The sequence below is a fragment of the Meyerozyma guilliermondii genome, genomic scaffold (assembly GCF_000149425.1).
Source record: "Meyerozyma guilliermondii ATCC 6260 scaffold_3 genomic scaffold, whole genome shotgun sequence".
NCBI lineage: Eukaryota > Fungi > Ascomycota > Pichiomycetes > Serinales > Debaryomycetaceae > Meyerozyma > Meyerozyma guilliermondii.
Window position 1 is genome coordinate 669279 of NW_001809798.1, and position 16438 is coordinate 685716.

Sequence of the window (16438 nt, forward strand, 5' to 3'; positions counted from 1 at the left end):
GAGACAAAATATGAGACGAATATACAAGAGACGAAATACAAAGATGTCTGAGTTTATGCTATACGACGGTAATATTATCTACAAATGATGGAATGCTTGGTTATCCCTATGCAATTCTTGGGTAACCTGTTTTTTTCGTTTATCGTTTTGGTGTCACAGTTGCTGCTGTCATGTCGCTCTTCTGAGAATCTGCCTCTTTCCATGGATCAGTCTCTTGCTCTTTTTTGGTGGTTGTTTCTTCAGTAATTTTTGGTTTTTCTTTGTCGTTCATTGTATCATTTAGATACACCGACTTGGAATCTTCTGCAAGTTTCGTAGCCTCAGAACGTTGTTGCACCTTCTGGAGCTCACGCTGGAGCTGCGACTCAAATGCTTGCTGTTGTTTTTGCTTTTCTAGAGTCCACTTCTGGTCTGCTTGCTTTGCTAAGATCTTGATTCTTTCCTGTCGAAGTTGGTCATTGACGAGCTCCTGTATGGTTGGGGCATTTGGGCGTGTCCTACGTAGCCACTGGTGCCATTGGGGTGGTACAGTATGGTAATGATCGACTTCAAAAGGCAGTTTGATATAGGGTTCAAGTTTGCGACGAAGGTTGTTTAGGTTTCCATCTATAGTAAATTCCCAATAAGTGTTGCCAGACAAGTCGTAGCCCACAAAGAACTTGCGGCGAAACGGAATGTCTCTGCGGGCCTGCCAGCGATGCCAAAACCGCTGGAAATAGGTGTATTTATGGGCTAGTGGGTCCATCGAGCGGCGTGAGAAAATGCGAAAATGGCGAAAAGGAGAGGTTGTTATCACTTATAGGCTGGTAAGCCAGGACAAAAATATTCCACTTCGGAGAATAACTGAGCACATAAAATCGACAGCAGGGCCCTGTAGACGTGCTAGAGTATAAACACTTCAAAAAATATTCAGAATTACAAATATTTTGAAACTCCGAGCTCTCCTTTGTCACCAACCAGCACCAAACATCCACGACCTATGGTAGCAAATACAAGCATGCGCTTAAACCAGGTGGCCCCGGTTCCCATTCAGCTTGAAGACCATGGTCCAAATCAGTTGGAACCCACTCATATTAGCGATGTTCTTGTTGGTGAACATCACACCATAAAAGGAGAAAATGGCCAATCTTACGTTGTTTGGGCCATACGAATCATTGTGAACGACTCCATCTACCTGTCCATAGTGTTGTACAAGCGGTACCGAGAAATGGAAGCATTTCGAAACAAATTACTTGACGAATTTGGCAACGAAATCCCACCCTTACCTCCCAAAGATTCCATGAGTTTACAGAAACTAACTAATCCTTTAGCGTGGCTCGAGGAGCGCCGCAAGGGACTACAATGGTTTATGACAAATGTATTGTTGAATCCACGATGGCAGCGGTCTACAGTGGTTCGAGAATTTGTACTAGGCTAAACCTTCCAACCTCGGCTTACCTAACTCCCGAGTCGCAATTACGTGAGTGGCCTGCTAGCCGCTAACCACTGGTGGTTACCTACTATACAAAGGTGTGGGAAAAGAAATTCACAGAGTTTACCACTCTGGGTGACACTCTCGATGACTATGTTTCTGCATGGTCACTCCGCTTATTCAGCTTGGCCCAGGTCCATCGATTTTGCTTACGATTGCGCTGTGTAATCATATCCGCGGCTAGACCCGTCCTGCACCGTCCGCGAGGCGATGATAAATAGCACCCATCTCCATCTAATTCCATCATAATTAAGTTCCTTACATTTTCAAGAATGGTCCACCATAGAGTCACTATCATCGGTTCCGGCCCTGCTGCCCATACCGCCGCCATCTACCTTGCCAGAGCAGAAATTAAACCCACTTTGTACGAGGGTATGTTGGCCAACGGAATCGCTGCCGGCGGTCAATTAACTACTACTACCGATATCGAAAACTTTCCTGGTTTCCCCGATGGTATTGGAGGTACCGAGTTGATGGAGCAAATGAAAAAGCAATCACAAAGATTCGGAACCGAAATCATTACCGAAACCATTTCCAAGGTTGACTTATCCAAACGTCCTTTCAAGTTCTGGACTGAATGGAATGAAGACAGTGAGCCTAATACCACTGATGCTATCATTATTGCCACGGGTGCTTCTGCTAAGAGAATGCATCTCCCTGGAGAAGATACTTACTGGCAACAAGGAATTTCGGCTTGTGCTGTTTGCGATGGAGCCGTTCCAATTTTCCGTAACAAGCCTTTGGCTGTCATTGGAGGTGGAGACTCTGCTTGTGAAGAGGCTTTGTTCTTGACAAAGTACGGGTCCAAGGTTTACATGTTGGTGAGAAGAGACGAGTTGCGTGCATCTACTATCATGCAAAAGCGTGTGAAAGCCAACGAAAAGTTGGAAATTTTGTGGAACACCGAAGGTGTGAGTGCCAAGGGTGACGGTAAGCTCCTTAACGCCTTGGAGATCATCAACAACAAGACAAAGGAAAAATCCGACTTGGCTGTTAACGGTTTGTTCTACGCCATTGGCCACACTCCAGCCACCAAGATTGTTCAAGAACAAGTCAAGACCGACGAGAACGGCTACATCTTGACCAACCCAGGCACTGCCGAGACCTCTGTACCCGGTGTGTTTGCTGCTGGTGATGTTCAAGATCACCGTTACAGACAAGCCATCACCTCTGCCGGTACCGGTTGTATGGCTGCTTTGGACTGTGAAAAGTTCTTGGCCGAGCTGGAAATATAGATATTATTAGACTTATAGAATTGAATTGATTTGACTTGTGTCATTCCTAGCGTTCACCTGTGACTTGTCTGTCATTCATAGCGTTCACCTGTAACTTGTACTCTCATTTTCCTGCATTGGGCTAGCACTTTCGCATTTTATCTAATCTCAACTTATACATGTCGTTTGCTGCCCCTGACCTTGAAGCTTCTCCGGCGGCATATACCGACTTTCCGGAATTCGATTCGTTGTCCCAGACCATCGACAATAATGTTTATAACGTCAATAATAACCAACTTTCGGCGGCTCGAAAGTTATTGACACAATACGACGAATTGTTGCAAGAAGAACCTTTAGACGGAGCCGTAAAATCACACAAAATCTCATCCAAGATCTCCAGTACTCTCAAGAAAACCACCGAATCATTCCAGAGAATCAATGAAACCACCAGCAAGCTCAATACGTATCTTAACGAATGCGAACTGAACCACGAAGATGACGACGCTTTAAAGTATTTGCGACAAAAAGAGTCGCTCCTTATAAGGCTCATTAAACAGAGCCTCGAGCTGTTCCAACGCCTACAACTGAGGTTTGAGCAGCTCCAAAAAAAGGCTGTTGAGAAATATGGAAGGCCCGAACAAGTAGATCAAAAGACTACATCCGAACCCACTCCCAGCACCGAATCACAGCAGATACAAATCACATACGAACCAATCAACGCCGAGGAGCTAGAGCAGCAAACGCTTTTGATTCAGGAGAGAGAACGAGAAATCCACCAAATCAATCAAGATACTTCATACATTAACGAGATATTTTCCAACCTTCAAGATATCATTCACGAACAGCAGTTTTCCATCGATAACATTGAAAATAATGTTTACAACTTTAGCACGAATGCTCGGGGAGCCCTGAACGAATTGAGACAAGCTGAACGGTATCAGAGACGTTCTAGTGGACGTATGTTCTGCTGCTTGCTTATATTGTTGGGAGTGCTTGGCCTGATTATATTGATAGGGTTGATATTCTAATGACACGATATGCAATATGTCAATATGTAAAGAGGATGTTTTTTACTCCCAAACATTAACGTAGCCATCGTCACCTCCACTCACAAGCACCTCTCTATTGTCGTCAAGTTTGCTCCATGCCAATGTGTTGATTTCATGGACTCCGTGCGCTGCACTGGTGACTCCTTCGATCTCCCAAACTCCGTCTGTCTGCTTATAAACGGCAATTTTTCCATCGGCCCCGGCACTGGCAATGCGACCAGAAACCGACGACCAAACCACACTATACACTGGATAAGTGTGTGCCGAAGGCAAGATACACTCCTGGTCCCATTGCATCTCATTAGACAGCTTTATAGAGCTGGGAAGGGCATCATGATTTGTTTCAGAACCTTCTTTTGAAGTGGACCATATTCTCACAGTTAAATCATCAGAAGCAGAAACCAATCTCACAGTAGTTTCAGAAGCCGAAGGGCTTTTTGGATGTTCAAACGCAGAGCACCAAACTGTTCCTTGGTGGCCATTGAGTACAGCTGCACATCCCCAATCGTCGTCATCATACTCTTGTCTATATATACAGATGGTGTCGTCGTATGACGAACTGGCGAGTAGATTTTGGGTTGGGTGCCATATGACATGCTTGACATCCTGCTGGTGTTCTGTGAGTACGGAAATACACTCAAATTCTTCCAAAGTATCAGGATCAGTTTCCCATATCCAAATTGTTTTATCACGAGAACAAGATGCCACCAACGATCCATGACAATTCCATGCTACAGCCTTAACTTCGTGTTCATGTCCCTCTATAACTGCCATTAGTTCCCATTGTGCAGCCCTTTCGACGACTTTCCGCTCTTGTTTCCATATCTCTCGAGGTTCTTGGTCCATATCTTCATCGTTATCTTGGGGCAATTCTGCTTGCCAAACGGAAAGTTTGGCATCAAATGAGCCCATAGCGAGAGTCGGAGGGTCCAATAGTTCGTTCTCGTCCACCACCGTATCGTCTATCGGAGGTTTGAACATTACTGAACGAATCGATCTTGTATGAGTATCGTCGAGAGTGGTGACTCTGGGGAACTTTTCTGTCTCAGAAAGCCGGAAAATTGCAGATGTTTTGTCGCTAGACCCAGTAGCAAGCAAGGGTAGCTTCTGATGTGAGCTTACGCTCCAAATTTTGTCATGGTGGGCACGGATCCCATATAGTAATCTCATTACCTCAAACTATTTCTCACGAAAATTTCCAAGAGCGCACATCTGACCGATGTTGGCTATACGTTCAATACGACAAGCGACCAACCGTCCGTTGATATACAGGTCAATTATACGGTCCTACTCGAAGGAAAACAAGGACATTGAGCCCAAAAAGGACGAATCGGTTTCGGAAAACAAGATAAAACCGTCCACTTCCAGGGCAGCTCCAGCGCCATTTGACCAATCCAATTCGGTTTCGAACTTGCTTTCCAAGAACAAAAAGCCTTACATCCCCAAAATTAAGCATGAAAGACTCACCTACGATTATCCGGGACTTCCCAACCAAGATGACTTTACTAAATATTCTGGGAACAGTGAACACAAACCCATAAAACCCGTCACCAGATGGTCAAGATACGTACCCAAAATACTCACAGCCATTGTCGTTATCTGGGGTGCTTATACCGTGAAAGTGTGGGTATATCTGCCTGAAAAAGGCTCGGACAGTAAGGAATTGTTGTCCCCAACGGATTTCCACAAGTTCATCGTTACTCACAAAGAACAAATTGACAATGACCATTTTCTCGTCGAATTGACGCCAAAGTATAACCACTGGCAGTATAACTACCATATCAATTACGCAGAAAAGTCAATATGGAACGGCGACAGAATTTGGTCGGTGGAAATCAAACAGCCGGAAATCATGGTGGTGAGATCGTACACTCCTCTTCCACTATACTTTATGAAGTCGGAGTACACGAGGTCTGGTGAGAAAAAGCCCTTGCTTAAGGTCATTGATAACGAAACTGAAGACTACGACAAACAAGGAGTCATGACCTTATATGTTAAGCGGTACAAAGACGGCGAAGTATCGCGCTACATCACCAGTCGCAACATTGGTGATGAGTTGGAACTTCGAGGACCACATATCAATTACAAGTTTCCATACCACCCACTCAAGGAGCATTTCCAGAGGCCCACATTCAAGGATTTACCCTCCAAGATCGAGGCAGAGTCTTTTCGTGAAAAAATCGAGAGTGTGAAAAACATACCAAAGTTTGACAACTTGGTATTTTACGGTGCTGGAACAGGAATTGCTCCAATTCTTCAAGTTTTGCTCTCCCGCAATCCCTATAGGGGCCACACCACCATCCATTACTCGGCGCAAGCACCTGGTGAACTAGAGCCGTTTGAACGGTTCCTCTATTTCTTGGAGCAAATTGACAGAATACTGTTAAAAAAGCATTACGACTCTGAAAAAAAGAGTATTTTAAGCAGCAAGGATATAGAAAAACCCACCGAGCTGCATTATCTCAGTCCATTGAGACTCGAGCAACAAAGTTTCTCTCCCGAAGAGTCTCTTAAAATGCGTATGCGAATACTAGAAGGAGAAAATGAAGACGAACCAAATGAAGACGACGGGACGGACATTATCAGATATGAAAATGCCATTGAGCAAGCTCGTGCCACCAAGAAAATGAAAAAAGAAGATCCTGCTCTCGCTTTGGTTTGTGGACCAGAGGGCTATATTGGATACGTTGCGGGTCCAAAAGATCTTGAAGCTAGAAAGCAAGGGCCCGTTGATGGTCTCCTCGGTAAGCGTGGGTGGAGCTCCGTCAATGTATATAAGTTATAATCGTGTAAATATTTACTTTAACCGTACATCTCGGCAACCACACCTATTTTTTCAGCGTAATGAACCAAAATCCGTTGCACATTTCTGTATTTTGCGCACGTTAAAACTAGTTCCTTAAGCAAGGCTCGTTTATCCCACTCACAAATTGTCGGTTTCCATCCATTCAGTTTAAGATCTTCGGGTCCATAAAGCTCACTGCAAATTCCGAGCAATTGGGCCTTTAGACCAAGCTCACTGATTCGCCTAACGTAGGTAAGAAAGAACGCATGAAAGTCATTCTTCTCTCCTAACAATTCCGATGCTAGCATACGGTTTTCAAGATGGTTTATAGAAATGGAGTTTTCAAGGTTCTCAAAACCTTCCTTCATAATCATGTTTTTAGAAATTTTGTTCATGAACTTGCCTCGTCCGGTTCGTGATCTGCGCAAAATCTCTTCGTTTGTCTTTTGCTCAAGCAATGCGATTATAGACTCCTCCTGTTTGGAATCTGGCTGGTTCCTATTTTGTGCCAATGAGTCCCAATAATGTGAACCAAATGCCCACCACGATTCTGTAACGATATGCCACACGCCCAAATCATTATTGAAAAGATAGCCAGAGCCACTAGACAATGTGATAAGTGGAATTCCTTTCGATGTTACGGAGCACATCGTTATATTTTCTGACTTTGAGAGCCCGTCTTCTTCGTACTTTGAGCTCAAGTCCAACAATGCCTTTATGGATTGGGGAGAATGTAACACAATTTTCTTTTCATTGAGATCCCACACATACAATTCACCAACCGATGTTATGGCAAGCAAAAACTGTTCATGGCTCTCGAGGAATGAGATAGCTGAGCCCAAAACGATAGGTGGAAAAATTCGCTTTCCAGACTCGAGAAGGTAGGTGTATATCTCTCCATCGGCGGTAGCAGTGGCCCAAAAGTTAGTGCCTTTGGTTGCTAGAAGAATATATCTCGGTATAAAGTCTGTCCACAATTGCCGGTCATTTCTCAAATAGGTTATACGAGTTGGTGTGCTTTCGTTTCCAGAACCATTTTTGACGTCTAGGAAAGCAGATGAGTTTTGTTCTATTTGAAACGAGAGCCGTACTTTTGGCACAGCAAGACGAATAGCCGCAAACGCTGTGTTGGGATTTTGAAGCTGGGAACCAATAAATTTGATGGGTTCTAACTCTCTCTTCTTTTTAGTCGAATCGTCATTTTTGGGTCGTTTTCTGGACACAGAATCTGCCACAGCATATGATGGTTTTTCGTACTCCATTGGTAACGATGGTGTGTTATTGTTGTTCCACATATCATGGCCATTTGTACTCAATGGTGTGGTACTGCCACTCCCGTTTGTCAGCGAAATCAACATTGGTTGAATTCTTTTCTTGCCATCTTTGGTACTAATTTTTTGCTTTGGCAATTTTGCAGGTTCTCGACTTGTTAGCTTAGGACGTTTGATGATGGGTGAATCGTTTGAAAATGAATGCTGAGAAGTGTCTGTGCTTGTTGATGGCTCTAGTATCACAGGACGAATATCCTCATCTTCCGGAACTTGCTTCTCCTTTTTGCTTTTATTTTCGGTCGTAGAAAGCTCTTCAGTGATACTTTCTGGTTCTTGGTCGGGTTTCAAATTCTGTTCGGTGGCATTCCTTTGGTCTATTATAACAGGAGCTGGTGTCTTTTTTGTCCCTTCTACTGGCTGAGAATACTCGAAAGGATGGATGACTTTTTTGGAAAACTCCAACAATTGGTTTTTGATAGTTTCTTCAGCAGGGTTTCCCAATTCATGTTCCTCGAAATTGTACAATGTGACATGGCCATCCATGCTCGATTGGAGTAAACTTCGACCATTTGGATGCCACACCAAGTCAGATATTGGTTTTTTGGCAATATCTTTGAGCAATAAAAGTGGTTTTTCTTTTATAGTGTTCCAAATGCTCAAAGTCATATCAGAGCCAGCCGTGGCCACGATATTGTAAACGTAGTGAGGTCGGTCTTGTTCAGTACTGTCATTCGATTCATTGTTTGTAGGTTGAGCGTTGGGCACCATTGGTTGTTCAGCTGGAGGTGAATCACTTTTTTCTCCACCATCCCAAGCATAAATGGTAGGGTTGAAGCGGACCACTTCGCAACAAGTATCATGACCAACAAGACTAACCTTGGTTGACCACTGAGATGAGCGGGAAATTAGAGATACCAACGATGTTTGGCCTTTGCTTGCTGTAGGCACAGATACATATTCACCATCAGGAGACCAGGAAATTCGTCGGTAGTCGACTATATTGGGCACTGCATTGGCCATTCTTGAATTCGTTGTGAAATGCTTGAACTGATACATGTCGTCTTTGTAGTGATACCGGTAGATGTCGATCACGGTATCATCTCCAAGGCATACAAAAAAACTGGATGTGGGGTCAAAAGCGATACTTCGCGGAGAAGAGTTGGGCTTTGAGCTGATGAGAGTCTGATAAGTGTTTTTCGAGCGGTCATGAATATGGACTTCAAACGCCGAAATCCATGCTATAAGGCGTCCATCCGGTGACCAAGCGACGTCTAGAATGTTGGGAGTAGATATTGACCGGTGGCTTGGTTTGCGGGGTGGAGATTTTTCAGTTTTGTCGGTCGAGTTGGTTATTTCTAGAGTTTTTTCTGAGCTGTGCAGGGCCAATTTCTCAGTATCGTGGTTTATCTTAGGAGATTTGTCATTGGGAGCTTCGGAACTATGGTCAATGTTTATTTTGTCGGTGGATTGTGCGACGTTCCATTTACTCAATGGAAAAATGCATTCGAGAGTATTTTCACCCACCAAGTATATGCTGCCGTGAGTTGTTCCCACAGCCATTATGGTGGGCTCAGTTGGGCAAAAACGGCCCACGGTCACAGTAGAGTCAAGCTCAATTGTTTTAGCTGGAGTCAATGAGCAAGTTTTCGACATGTCAAAGGCCATAAAATCGGCATAGTTGTATACACTAACTGCACCATCGGAGCCACCAGTTAGGACGAGGGCACCATCCAGACTTATGTCTGTCGTGTGAACTTCCCCCGCATGTAATAGCGTCGGGAAAACGATGGCTTTCATGAACAACAAGAAGCACCAGCGACCGCTATGAGACATGGCGCGGATTAGCTGCAGGACAACGAAGATGGTGAGAAAACGAAAACCATCACAGATAATTAACGCCCCGTTTGAACCCAAGCACCAAAAACCCCCTCCAACTCAGTAAACAACGGCGAAACCGGTGAATACAGACAAGTGTCTTACAGTGATTGACTTACCACAGTTTCAGAACGATATACTCACGAGACGATGGGTGACGAGTACATATCAGATTCCAGCTCTGATTTCACCGATTATTGGATTGACCTTTTTCTTGGAATCAAGGGCAACGAGTACTTCTGCGACATAGACGACGAATACATTCGTGATAGATTCAATCTTACCGGTCTCAACCAAGAAGTAAGTCGACTTCCCACCCTCATTGATATCATAACCGATCTAGTAGACATCGAGCTGCAACCTGAAGAGCACAGAGATGCCTTGGAACACAACGCCCGGGTCCTCTACGGCCTCATACACGCACGGTACATTCTCACGACTCGTGGATTGAACAAAATGTTCGAAAAGTATAGAAATGGCGATTTTGGGTATTGTCCCCGGGTTCACTGCCAGCTTCATCCGCTCCTTCCCGTGGGTCTCCATGACCTGCCTCGGGTGTCCAGTGTCAAATTGTACTGTAGCAAATGCGAGGACTTGTACAATCCCAAATCAGGCCGGCATTCGGTGATTGACGGTGCGTACTTTGGGTCTTCGTTTCCTGCTATGTTTCTTCAAAACTTTTCGCAGGCCATTCCAACCCATTCGGCCGAAATGTATACTCCCAAGGTGTTCGGCTTCAAGTTGCATGAATACTCCAAGCTCAATCGCTGGAGAGAGTTACAACGGTCGCATCTCGAGCGGCGATTAACGAGCAAAGGTATCGAGACCAAAAACGTAGTGGGGGGATTCACGCATAATGCACCGAAGGAGAATGAATAGGAGAACGTGAATACGGAGAAAGTGAATACAGGAGAAATGACTGAATACAAGAACACAGGAGGAACATTAAGATGTAGCTGATTTGATCTAATCAACTTAAATTGTAGTCTCGATTTTCCTGCATCTCATTCTGGATTCTTTTTATGAATACCAATGGTTACTTACCAACGATTTTCATGTTTTCGAAGAGCATTGTCTAGTTCAGTAGCGAGCGACGTGACGGTTCCGCCCAACTCTACAGTATTTTCACTCATCCAGCCTACAGGCCGAATCCATTTGGGTAATTACTTGGGTGCTATCAAAAACTGGAAAACTCTCACCAACTCACCTTCGTCAAATTCTCGATATATTTTCGGTGTGGCCGATCTTCATGCTTTAACTGGTCTCAAGGACGCCAAGCTACTCCGCCAGTACAGATATGAGGCAATTGCAAGCATAATGGCCGGAGGACTCGACCCTGAAAAATGCATCTTGTATCACCAGTCATCGGTCAAACAACATACCGAGCTTGCGTGGATCCTTATGTGCCAAGCGAGTATAGGTGGACTTCATCGTATGACTCAGTGGAAACTGAAAGCTCAAAGTCAGGCCGGGAGTCTGGTTTTTGACGATAAAGTGGTGACCAACTCCAGTGCTGGATTTTTCACTTATCCGGTACTTCAAGCCGCCGACATTCTTCTCTACAAATCCACCCATGTACCTGTTGGAGAGGACCAGACACAGCATCTTGAATTGTGTCGTAACTTGGCTGGCTCGTTTAACCATTCGTTTAAAAGTGACGTCTTTCCAATGCCACAAACGCTAGTCACCCCCACAAAAAAAGTCCTCTCGCTTCGGGACCCGCTGAAAAAAATGTCCAAGTCCGACGCTGACCAACATTCATGCGTGTATGTCACCGATGAACCCGATATCATTGCCAAAAAAATCCGTAGAGCTGCCACAGACTCGATTCAAGGTATCAGTTTTGATCCTGTAAACAGGCCTGGAGTATCCAACTTGATTACGGTGGTTTCTGGACTTTTGAACAAGTCTATTGAAGATACGCTAAAAGCAATGAGTTCCGTCAAAGATCACAAACAATTGAAGGATTTTGTTACAGAGGTGATAGTAGAGGAGTTTAGTGAGAAGAGAAGACTATACGATGAGCTCATGAAAAATCGCGACCATTTGGAAAAAGTGTGCAAGAATGGCACCAATAGAGCAAACGAAATAGCCGAGCGGAACATGAAGGAGATTCGAAGGTGCGTGGGGTTGGATTAAAAATGGAGATTATACGATGAAGATGGGTGAAATGAAAAGATGAAAGGATGAAAGGATGAAAGGATGAAAGGATGTCCATCGGTTGGTGATTGTCACAGAGATGATCAGTGTCAAGTCACTTACCTTGCCTATCGTAATTAGAATCACTGTAAATAAATATGACTGTAAATAGATAATTTACGCACTGGTAAGTTATGTCATGTTTCATTTCCCCCATCGATGACTAAGCAGCGGCAAACAATATATAAAGCCAGCGCCGTCTCCCCCATTTCCATTTCTCCCGCGAATTTCCCGTGAATTCCGCCCCCAACCACTCCCGCAATCTCGCAGCCATCCTGATTCCCACATTACTGTGCAACCGAAGGAAGTACTGCAGATAACACACGTCGCGCGACTCGCTCCGTACGCAGTCCTTCGCGTCGCGCTTCTCGTAAACAAACCAGTGTCTCATCTGGTAAGAACCGTGGCGTTTTATGAAATTGAAATTGTTTGGTTGTTTTCGTTCCATTTTACTCACAATTGTTTGACCCCTGGAAACAAAACTGTTTATCATTTGCATACCTTCATCTTTCATAAACCACAACCATGGAACCTACTTACCAACGAATGCAAGTGAAGGTGTTGTATTCATTCAACGATAACCCAACTGTTTTTCTCTCCCGATCACGACAACAGCATTCAGTCAAGGTGGTTCAGATTCCATCTGGGGAGAATGAAGACCAGATTTGCACGCTTGGAGCTTTTGATCTTCGAAGCTGTGTAAACCAAATCACCAAAAGTTCGCCCGAAAACTTCAATCTTCAGGCTGAGGATTATGCTGTGTACTACAAGGATATCACCGAGCAACCTGACGAGCCATTCGTTGGAAATGGAGTGCTTTCGTCGCTTATGGGCTCGGCCAAATCGCATGTGGTTCCCGGTAGAGTGTGCCAAAATCTCTCTGCCAGTTTTTTATTCGGCGACAAAAACTCGTCATCTTTGACCTTGGAAATCAGGCTCAAATTGCATACCATTGAAAAGCTGCAAGAAAATGCCCAGCTTGCCAAACGCGAAAACTCGTTTGCAGAAATGAGTTCGTCGAAACGTACAAAAAAATCAAATCATCCGCCTCCTTCGTCATCCAACGTTCCCGCAGCAAAGGCTACCAGAACAAAATCTCTTCCCATATTTTATCACCCTCATAATCAGCAGATACACAACATTATAAATGCTGACAAGTCCAACGCACCTTCACGCTACGATAGCAAAAGTGTACAAGACCGGTTCAAACTGGCACCTTTCATGCAAGCAAAGATATTGGATGACCCCAATACCCTACGCAAGAGGAAGAGGGGAGGAGATGAACCACAGCGTGCAATGCGTACTCGATCAATGTTAGCCAATACCAATGGTTTTAATACGACACCAGGAACTACCTCACCGATTCAAGAAGAAATGTATTCCGACGAGACCGATGATACCGAGTATAACGACCGCACAAATGCCATTGAGGAGGGAGACGAAGAGGAGGAAGAAGAAGAAGAGGCATTTGATGAAAGATCTGATCACTCTCCTTATACTCCTCAACAACCACCTTACAAGCCACTGAACGATCAATTTGAATCACTTCCCGATTTCGAAAGTCTTGGTAAAAAAACCCACACTATTCCTCACTCTAAATTGCCCCACAACCATGGTCTCGTATGCATCAATGAAAACTGTTCCACTGTGAACTCAATAACCTGGAGGTACTTTGAACAGAAAAACCATCCTCCATCTTTAGCCCTTTTGACGGCAGAAAGATTTGATAAATCTTTGTACAATGGGATGTTCGGACCGCTCTGTAACGCATGCTATTTGTTCTTGCGTACTAAAGGATTCATGAGACCTCCGGCTGTTGTGAAGAAGTACTTGCAGCAGCAAAGATACAAAAAGGAACAACGAGAAAATTCAAAGAGTCGGCTGGACAGCATAAGCAGTGCCAAGGGTGAGTCATCTTCGTCGCCCTTCCCTCGGTTTGTGACCCCCTCACACACGCCGTCAATGATCAACCAGGTTATTCAGAACAACAGGAACAAAGGAAAACCAGTTAACAACTCCAATTACGACTTGAATGAGTTTATGAACCAGCTCAATGCTTTTGGCGGGCCACTTACTGATATAGATCCGTTGCCGCAAGACCAAGGAATCACACCACCAATGATTGCAACCAAATCTAATACCAGGGTCATCAACTTGTACGACGACGAGGAAGATAAGGAAAATCAGCCACCAAGTGAGGATCAAGATGCGAGTCAGAACAGCGAGTTTGAACGACTCATCAAAAAGTCATTCAGTTCTGATAAACAGTCAAGTCCTAACAGCCAGTGGATCGATACCCTTTTTGCTCAACCCACGCCAAAAGATGGTGATAAACCAACACCTATAGATGGACCAAAAATGAGAACATTTACAATTCGCTCGTCTCCACACAAGGCAGGCAACATGCCCATCATCTCCCTTGGTTAAAGAAAGTGCCTACGACCTCGACGAGGAACTTAATCAGCTTGTTTCCGACCACCAAGACTACTTTGATGTTTCGTCGCCTGCAACCAAGGCTACCAGATCCAATACCACCATGTCGTGGAATCATGCATACCGAAAACAAGGCTCCACTCCAAATACTGAGCTCTACTCAGATGAAAAAGGTTCCATGGAGCCCATGGCAGAAGGTGTGTCGCACTCTAACTCAGCATAGATCACTGTATAATATTAATGCATACCACTAATTTTCGGGTAAGAAGGTTAGGGTCAGGGGATAGGTGCTATAACACAGACAATGTGTAATACGCTGCCTATACTGAACCTATACTGAACCTATTCCAATTATCATAAACCTGAAAAGTACACCCAAACATCAAAACGAAAGATACTGAACTCCGCGAATCGGTCAGATCACCAGTTGTATATAGCAGAGTGATATCTCGCGAAAATGGAGGAAAACTATAAGGTTTCGGTTTGGAAAAAAAAAGTCTCAGTTTATCTCGAACTGCTTCCAACCATTGATTCAGGAGATGTTTTTGTTGTTAGCAAATGGCTCCAAGGCATCAACGCATTACTGGAAGTCAACCCTCACTTTAAAGAACTAGTTGTCGATGGAAAGAGCCCAGAAACCCTCAATCTCGATGAATGGGGAATTCAAAAAGATGAATTAAAATATACCCAAATGGATATGGATTTCCATATTAGAGATATTCTTATGACCAAAACCATTCCAACGGAGTACGACGACAACTGGAAGATTGGTCTACCAACCTGGAATACCACCCCTCATGAGGTTTACCTTTGGATCCTCGACGAAAACAAAAGAAGAACGAGGGACATGTTTGCGGAATACTTTAGCGCCTTGAAGCAAGCATTCGTCCTTCCTCGGGATGAAACGAAAGACGCTCAGGATACAATTCGTCTTTTCAATCACATCGAACGCTTCGTGAACGAAAACTACCGACTGGAAGTTACTGCTCTTCGTATGAAAGTCAAGAACCACATTTTGAAATTCAAGTTCGATAAACTTTTAGCACAAGAATACCAAAAGAAATTGGATGGACAAGATATCATGACCAGCCATGATCTCATTGATGAGGTTGAACATTGGCGAGAATATTTGACCGAAGTTGCTGCGCTGAAACGCAAGAAAACTCGTTCGAAAAAGAAGAGAAAGGAAAAAGCCACCAAGCAACTTGCGAACAACTTCGCCAACCTCTCCGTGTCTACTGATCCACAACAAATATACAAACTCCTTGATGCGGCACAGTCCAGTGTCAGGGCCCATATAGGCTCAATTGCACCTCGGGTGATGATAATCTGTGGCTCAGGCTTGGGAGGCATCGCAGATTTGGTGCACAAATCAATTGAGATTTCCTATGACAAAATTCCAGGATTCAAGACTTCAACTGTTCCGGGACATGCTGGTAAGTTGCTCTTTGGTTATATTGGCCGGAAAAAGGTGCCTGTCATGTGTATGGTTGGTCGTCTTCATTTTTACGAAGGGTACAATTTTTCAGAGACGACATTTCCAATTCGTTTAGCAAAGCGTCTTGGGGTTTCCTCAGTAATAGTTACTAATGCTGCTGGAGGCATGAACGAGAAGTACCGTCCTGGAGACCTAATGGTGATCAACGACCATATAAATCTTCCTGGACTTGGTGGATATCATCCGTTAAGAGGACCCAATTTGGAAGAATTTGGACCCCGGTTTCAACCACTTTCGGATGCCTACGACTTGGAATTGCGTCGCCAGTTCCTCACCATTGCCAAAAAGACGCTTAAACTCGACCGAAACATATACGAAGGAACGTACGTGTTTGCAGCTGGACCCACATTTGAAACCAGAGCTGAGGTGCGAATGATTCGTTCCATTGGAGGAGACGCCGTAGGAATGTCAACCGTTCCAGAAGTCATAGTAGCACGTCATAGTGGCATGCGTGTGCTTGCGGTGTCATTGATAACCAATGCTGGAGTTGGAGCCAAACCAGCAAGTGCCCTTGAGGAACAACCACCTCTTGATGAAGGTATGGCCAGTCATGATGAAGTGCTTGAAGCTGCCAACGAAGCATCGAAGGATGTGCAGGCGATAGTTGAGGAAGTGGTTGATGGAATGTAGTGTTTTAAATGTT

The 16438-nt window shown here is 44.3% G+C and overlaps 11 protein-coding genes across 11 annotated transcripts; 8 read left to right on the top strand and 3 right to left on the bottom strand. All coding sequences in view use genetic code 12, as the record gives it.

Annotated features, from left to right (window-relative positions):
- Positions 1-139: 139 nt before the first annotated feature.
- PGUG_02679 (uncharacterized protein) lies at positions 140-745 on the bottom strand (the record flags this gene model as incomplete). The annotated part of the gene is made up of 1 exon (XM_001484900.1): positions 140-745. The coding sequence occupies one exon, from the start codon at positions 743-745 to the stop codon at positions 140-142; it is 606 nt and encodes a 201-aa protein (XP_001484950.2).
- Positions 746-979: 234 nt separating this feature from the next.
- On the top strand, positions 980-1417 carry PGUG_02680 (uncharacterized protein; the record flags this gene model as incomplete). The annotated part of the gene is made up of 1 exon (XM_001484901.1): positions 980-1417. One exon carries the CDS (start codon positions 980-982, stop codon positions 1415-1417), a length of 438 nt encoding a protein of 145 aa, XP_001484951.2.
- Positions 1418-1743: 326 nt separating this feature from the next.
- TRR1 (thioredoxin-disulfide reductase) lies at positions 1744-2706 on the top strand (the record flags this gene model as incomplete). The annotated part of the gene is made up of 1 exon (XM_001484902.1): positions 1744-2706. The coding sequence occupies one exon, from the start codon at positions 1744-1746 to the stop codon at positions 2704-2706; it is 963 nt and encodes a 320-aa protein (XP_001484952.2).
- A 158-nt stretch (positions 2707-2864) lies between these two features.
- On the top strand, positions 2865-3713 carry PEP12 (SNAP receptor; the record flags this gene model as incomplete). Its single annotated transcript, XM_001484903.1, has 1 exon — positions 2865-3713. One exon carries the CDS (start codon positions 2865-2867, stop codon positions 3711-3713), a length of 849 nt encoding a protein of 282 aa, XP_001484953.2.
- A 42-nt stretch (positions 3714-3755) lies between these two features.
- PGUG_02683 (iron-sulfur cluster assembly protein) lies at positions 3756-4904 on the bottom strand (the record flags this gene model as incomplete). Its single annotated transcript, XM_001484904.1, has 1 exon — positions 3756-4904. One exon carries the CDS (start codon positions 4902-4904, stop codon positions 3756-3758), a length of 1149 nt encoding a protein of 382 aa, XP_001484954.2.
- Positions 4905-4953: 49 nt separating this feature from the next.
- Positions 4954-6519, top strand: PGUG_02684 (oxidoreductase; the record flags this gene model as incomplete). The annotated part of the gene is made up of 1 exon (XM_001484905.1): positions 4954-6519. One exon carries the CDS (start codon positions 4954-4956, stop codon positions 6517-6519), a length of 1566 nt encoding a protein of 521 aa, XP_001484955.2.
- A 17-nt stretch (positions 6520-6536) lies between these two features.
- Positions 6537-9623, bottom strand: PGUG_02685 (uncharacterized protein; the record flags this gene model as incomplete). Its single annotated transcript, XM_001484906.1, has 1 exon — positions 6537-9623. One exon carries the CDS (start codon positions 9621-9623, stop codon positions 6537-6539), a length of 3087 nt encoding a protein of 1028 aa, XP_001484956.2.
- A 192-nt stretch (positions 9624-9815) lies between these two features.
- Positions 9816-10544, top strand: CKB2 (casein kinase 2 regulatory subunit; the record flags this gene model as incomplete). The annotated part of the gene is made up of 1 exon (XM_001484907.1): positions 9816-10544. The coding sequence occupies one exon, from the start codon at positions 9816-9818 to the stop codon at positions 10542-10544; it is 729 nt and encodes a 242-aa protein (XP_001484957.2).
- A 153-nt stretch (positions 10545-10697) lies between these two features.
- Positions 10698-11804, top strand: MSW1 (tryptophan--tRNA ligase; the record flags this gene model as incomplete). Its single annotated transcript, XM_001484908.1, has 1 exon — positions 10698-11804. One exon carries the CDS (start codon positions 10698-10700, stop codon positions 11802-11804), a length of 1107 nt encoding a protein of 368 aa, XP_001484958.2.
- Positions 11805-12389: 585 nt separating this feature from the next.
- On the top strand, positions 12390-14291 carry PGUG_02688 (uncharacterized protein; the record flags this gene model as incomplete). The annotated part of the gene is made up of 1 exon (XM_001484909.1): positions 12390-14291. The coding sequence occupies one exon, from the start codon at positions 12390-12392 to the stop codon at positions 14289-14291; it is 1902 nt and encodes a 633-aa protein (XP_001484959.2).
- A 463-nt stretch (positions 14292-14754) lies between these two features.
- PNP1 (purine-nucleoside phosphorylase) lies at positions 14755-16425 on the top strand (the record flags this gene model as incomplete). Its single annotated transcript, XM_001484910.1, has 1 exon — positions 14755-16425. The coding sequence occupies one exon, from the start codon at positions 14755-14757 to the stop codon at positions 16423-16425; it is 1671 nt and encodes a 556-aa protein (XP_001484960.2).
- Positions 16426-16438: the final 13 nt, after the last annotated feature.